The sequence below is a fragment of the Nannospalax galili genome, unplaced genomic scaffold (assembly GCF_000622305.1).
Source record: "Nannospalax galili isolate Female #2095 unplaced genomic scaffold, S.galili_v1.0 scaffold371, whole genome shotgun sequence".
NCBI lineage: Eukaryota > Metazoa > Chordata > Mammalia > Rodentia > Spalacidae > Nannospalax > Nannospalax galili.
The window spans coordinates 930,965-936,964 of record NW_008331606.1 but is presented as its reverse complement, the minus strand read 5'-3'; the positions used below and the strand labels follow the sequence as shown (position 1 = coordinate 936,964).

At 45.5% G+C, this 6,000-nt stretch overlaps 1 protein-coding gene across 1 annotated transcript in view; it reads right to left on the bottom strand.

Annotated features, from left to right (window-relative positions):
* Positions 1 to 315: 315 nt before the first annotated feature.
* The window catches only part of Xpnpep2 (X-prolyl aminopeptidase 2), a 36,255-nt gene continuing 30,570 nt past the window's right edge, over positions 316 to 6,000 (bottom strand). Inside the window, exons 19-21 of the mRNA XM_008826709.3 lie at positions 5,735 to 5,811; positions 2,969 to 3,058; positions 316 to 2,376 (exon numbers count right to left, since the gene is read on the bottom strand). Of these exons, the coding sequence (XP_008824931.1) occupies positions 2,182 to 2,376; positions 2,969 to 3,058; positions 5,735 to 5,811 (362 nt within the window). The 3' untranslated portion in view covers positions 316 to 2,181. The remainder of the gene's footprint in view (positions 2,377 to 2,968; positions 3,059 to 5,734; positions 5,812 to 6,000) is intronic.

Sequence of the window (6,000 nt, the reverse complement as noted above, 5' to 3'; positions counted from 1 at the left end):
GCTTTCTGCACAGCAGTACACAACACACAGTGATGGTGGTCATGAGGATGAGGACTTTGATCTTATTGGTAACTCAGTGGGGTAAGCAGGTGAGGGGGCAGGTGAGAAAGCAAATGATCCCTCAGACAGGTTCACCTGTCTCAGTGAGGGCAGGTAAGGGCTGAGGCATTTGGATGTCAACTTGGGTGGTGGTGACCATCATACATAACTGCATTTTTGCACACGTGTGTGTGTGTGTGTGTGTGTGTGTGTGTATGTGTGTGTGTGTCTGGAGGCAGGAGATTGATATTGGGATATTAATATCAGGAATCATCCTCTGGGGCTCTTCTACTTTATTCATTGAGTCAAGGTCTCCCAATCAAACCCAGAGCTCAACTATATCGCTAGTCTTGCAAGCCAGCTTGTTCTGGGGATCCAGTCTCCCGAATTATACAGGCGAACCCCCATGTCCACCTAATACTTAATGTGAATTTCTGGAGATCAGAACTCTGGTCCTCATGCTTGTGTAGCAAGCGCTTTAACTATCTTCCCAGATATCTCTCCAGCCCCCATGCATCATTTTACACAAATTAGGCCTTATTGACCCAACTCAGGAAACCTCTGGGCCTGGTGCTTAAACACCTGGTCCCTGAAGCCTTGGTTCTCACCTGCACTGTGCCCTCTTGAGACAAAGGTGCTAGCCCCAACTTTGTGAACCACACTTAACAAGTTCCCAAGCTGTGATGGCCCCATCTCTGTCCCCTTCACAAAGTCATAACACCCTTAGCACAGGGTGGAGGTGACTGGCTGGGCATAGAGCGCATGCACACGAGCACAAACAAGTACACGTGCACGCGCATGCACGCGCGCACACACACACACACACACAGGTAGGCGCATGCACATGCATGCACGCACACATGTTCACATGCACACTCTCAAGCTTACGTGTGTTTCCCTACGGAGGTTCGAAGAGCCTCACATCCCTGCCCCCATCTCAGCCTCTTCTCTTCCTCCTCTACCACAAAAGCCACAGGTACCAGCAGCCTACAGCAACACAGCAATAACAGATACAATGCAAAACCAGAGGAAGGTGTCTTTGCAAAAACTGTTTTAAGAATCTAGCAGGATGTGAGCCCAGGTGGCTAACGGCTGGCCAAGGGCAGGCCAGAGAAAACCCAATGGCAGTGGACCCAGCAAATGAGGCAGTGGCTGGGAAGTAGGCTAAGAGACTTGGCACGGAAGCTGCACTACTAGCTCATAATGGCCCCAGCATTTCTTAAGCCCTTTTCCTAACCCCATCTTCCAACTGAGTGCTGAGTATCCTCAGGCAAGACTCACCTTCTGTCTGAAGCCTAGTTTTCCTATCTATACAATGGGGAAACCAGACTCTTCCCACACAAGGTTAAGGGTTCTCCAAAGATTTGAGAGGCTTTGATTATGTTGTCATGGTAGCTGCACCTTGGGCTCTTAAAAGGATTCCTGAGACAGGGAGGTTCTTCATGTTCCAGAGCACATTCTCCCTCCTGCACAAAGTCCTATGCCTCAGTTCTTCGTGCTGTTGCTTTTCACAGGGCAGAACTGATGCACGTCCCTGACTAAGGTTTCCAGCTCCAGGCTCTCCCTGGCCCCCCACTCATCTTTTCTCCTCAATGTTAGGGTGGTCATCTATAACCAGAAGACTTAGGCACCTTCTCTCTACAGGTACAGCAGGCAGGCTGGAGGGAACCCTGTTTCTTCAAGGCCACAGGTTGTAGTCAGGAGGCCACTATGGGGCTGGGGGCAAGTAAAGGTGGTCAGAGACAGACTTAAGAAATTAGGAGCCCATGTGGATGGGAACAACTCTGGTCCTTTCTGACGTGTGGTGATAGGGTGGGGCTCTGTGTGGGCCATGAGGCCCAGTGAGTAGGGGCATTGCCCTATGAGTCTTTTATTTTGGGAGAGTGGTGGTCTCTCTGTAGCAGGCTACGTGGCTCTGCTATCCCAGGGCCTAGGGTTGGGAACCCAAGGTGAGGTTTCCAGGTCTAGGAGAATGAGGGCATATGCTGCCTGCGATCTGGTTCTGGAGGAAGCTGAAGACAATGATTTTAAGGTGATGGGTCACACAGGTTCTTGGGACATGAATGACACAGGGGAGAAGATCTGAGCAAGAGCAACTGAGTCTCACATCCAGGTAGGGGTCAGCAGGGGAGTTGGGAGCCTCTAGCTATTCCAGCTGAGGATGGCAAGAGTGGAGGCTACCCACATAGAGGTCAAGGATGTGCTAAGAGAGGCTCTGGCTGACAGGGGCTCTGTGTGCTTCTGCAGCCATGCAAACTCCTCCAGCAGCTGGCGACGCTGCAGCTCCGGGCCCACTGTTTCACGGATGGTCTGGTAGTAGTGATTCAGGTACTGGAGCTGCAAAGGCAAGAGGGCTTGTACTAAGCCACCAAAGATAAGGTCTTGGTACCCATCTTGTCCCCTACTATGGTACTCTTAACTGTACATTGGACCAGGGACCCAGCCACTATCAGGCTTCCGGTATTTTCTGGGGCTTTCCAGAAGCAGTGCTCTATGGTGGTTGCTTAATGTCATAGTGATGTTCATGGACAGGAGGTTGGTGGATTTCTGATCCAGGAGTAAAAGTAAGCAGGGTAGGTATCCCTATTTTACAAAAGAGGAGACCGAGGCCCAGAGTGGGGAAGGAATGGATTATCTTTCTGGGCCTTTTAGTGACAAATCTCAGAGACCCAGTTCCAGACTCCCCCTGAGTTCAATACCTGAGGTTGGGCAGGTTGGTCTAACTGGAAAGTCCTAGAAGCGTCAGGGTCTCTGACAAGCTACAGAAATATACCCCAGTGAGTACCTATGGTGTCACCATGTGAACCCTCCTGGTGAAGGTCAAAAGAAGGTCTTGGGCTGGGGGGGAGTAGAAATGGGAAAGGCTTAGGGTAGTAGGAAGGCAGTCATTCATAGGCTGACAGGTAGGCAATATTGAGTGACGTTTTACCTGTTCTGGAGATAGCAGGCTGACATCGATGAGGTTTCGGTCATAGGGCACAAAGGATACTATTTTAAAAGTCAGGTAGGTCCCTGGATACTGAAAGGCCAAAGAGAAGGTAAGAAAGCAGGAAAGTGAGGGAGGCTGAGGAACTGGTTGAAGAGAGCAAAGGAGCACTCTACTTAAGAGCCAGGGATGCAGGGAACTGATCCTTGCCAACTCTGGATGCTCTAGCTAGGCCTGAATCTTCCAGAGTTCCTTTTTTTGGCCACTCCTCTGGCTACTACTTACCAGCCCACCTTGTCGCTTCCTTCCTAATTCCTGAAATTTAGACTAGACTTACACCTACTTCTTAAGCATATGAGGAGTATACTAGGTATTTGGGTTGCAAGGACTACCTCCAACACCTACTGGAGGCAGAATCTCTAGGGCAGGCCTTCCGAACTTACATTTAAATAATTTAGAAATAAGTTATGAGACCTCTCTCTCTCTCATTCTCCCCCCCAACCCCTTTCTGACACTGTCTCATGTAGCCCAGGCTGTCCTTGAACTCACTATGTACATAAGGGAATCCAGGGCTACAATCACGCAACATCCCCAGCCTGATCTATGTGTTTCTTCGGTGATTCATCTATCTCTAGATACAAGTAAATAGGTGAAGAAAAAAACCTCCCATAATTTCTATCTCCCAGAGTGATCCTGTATGTTTATGTTTAGGAAACGGAAATACCACAAAGTGGAAGGTCTACTCCCTGCCAGGTTTCCTTCTTGAAAATATTTCAGGCACACAAAGTGTATATACCTATATATGTATATAATTTTAAAAGTTGAACAAAGTGGTTCCTACCATACACACTTTTTGTACCTTCCTCTCCTCTTATTAGTAACCTATGGGAATGCTAGCACAGCGTAGACCTCATTCTTTTTAAGGGCTGTGTAAGAGTCCAAAGTATGAGGACTCATGGTTTACTTAATCACTCATGGATTTTTGGATTGATTGTAACTTTTTATTATTACTATCAATGGTACAAATCAATAGCACTGTAGAAAGTCAAAATAACACTCTAGAAACATCTTGATGAACTTTTGGAGCTATATCATAATGATAGATATCTGGTGGAGAGACAGCTGAGACAAAGGCACAGGAACTTTAGTAGGTATTTTGATAGGTATCATCAGACTGCTCTCCAGAATGCGCCAATGCGTACTTCTTCCCATAGTGTGAGAGCGTTTATTATGGCGCATACGCACCATCATGGGGTATTGTTTAATTCTTACTAATCTGATAAGTGACCCATGATAGTCTATTGCTTTTTTTGATTTATGTATGTTTAAAAATGGAGGCGTGTGTCTTTTCACATGCACTGCTTTATGTTGATTTTAGGGAACGACCTTTTCTTTTCCTTTGCCCGTTTTCCCCCCATCTTACCCAATTTTGATTTTGTAAGAGTTTGACTTGTAATAGTTCACAGTAAAATTAAGGCTAATTAAGGTTTCTTTGTTGTATGTTCTACACTTGAAACAGATCTTTTGATTTTGCTTTTTCATGCAGACATTTTTTTCTATTTGGTTATGGACCTTTTTCTTCATGGCTTCTGGGTCTTTTATAGGAAGGTCCTTTTCTACTTGGGATTATAAATGAATCCATATGGGCTTTCTTGTAGGCTTTTAATGATTTTATTATTCATCATAAAACTTTTGTTCATCTGGTAGTAGGAGGGAGGAGTCATGAAAAGGTTACGGGGTGCATAGATGCGCTCAAGTACATGATACGCATGTACAAAAACGTAATGACTGTATGATACCAAACCCCTTGATCCATGTGGAACTCTATTTGGTGTAATAGTGATTTTTTAAAATCTCTCTGCAATGACTAGCCATTCATTATCCTGCCCATTTGTTGAATGATTTCTCTCTTCCCTACAGCAACTTTATTGGAAGTGGATTTCCCATGTTTATGTGAATTAGAGGGTTTGCTTGTGGACTATTCTGCCTCATTATTCCTGCTGTCTATGTCATCTCCACTGCTACCCTGGTTTTGTTAGGATAGTTTGTATGAACATCTGATAATGCTAGTTTACCTTATTGCTCTTCTAGCTTTCAATCTTTTAACCTACTACTTAGCTACTTTGCATGTTTATTTTCGCAAATAAACTTTACTGTCACTTGGCGAAGTTTCAAAAGGATCCACTTAACAGTGAAATTGAGGTTGTCTTGAATTTACAGATTAATTTAAGGAGAATGACATCTTCATCATAGCAAGGCTTCTTCCCAGAGAGCACCATTTACTTAAATCTTTTTTATGTCCCTTAGCAGAGTGCTTCTCTGTGCAAGTCTTTTAAAGTTTATATCTAGGTATTTCATCTTGTTGGTTGCTATAATATCAAATCTTTATTTCTAACAAGCTCCCCTGGTGATTATTTGCTTCCCAGATGATTCTACCATGTAGCTTGAGAAACTGATTTACAGAATTCCTAAGGATCTGAGTAAGACTCCAAAAAAGTCCATGCTTGCACATCAAATGCCTTTCCTCTTTAGCCTTCCTCGCTGCCATTCATTCCAGTGTCACAACCATACTATTCACATGTCTAGCCTATGGAGTTTTACCTTGGTCTTTTTGTTGTTGTTGTTGTTTTTGAGACAGGGTCTCCCTATAGCCCCAATGGACCTGGAACTCACTATGTAGAACAGGCTGGCCTCAAACTCACAGAGATCCACCTGCCTCTGCCTCCCCAGTGGTGGGATTAAAGGCGTGCGCCACCACATCCAGCTTACCTTGGTCTTTGCTTCCACCACAAGGGCCACATCTTCAAGACGGATTCCAAATTCTCCATCCTGGTAGTAGCCAGGTTCTGAGAGACATACAAAAAGATGTTGAAAACATTAAGCAATGGTGGTGGTGATGGTGGTGGTGGTGACCCACAGCCAGGCTTCGTATACCAATGAACAAGTAATTGCAGGGCCTGGCTGCCTGGGGCTATTGGCTCTGTGAGATGTCAAGTTTGCCAGGCCTCAGATCCCCTCTGGCATGATTTAGCTTC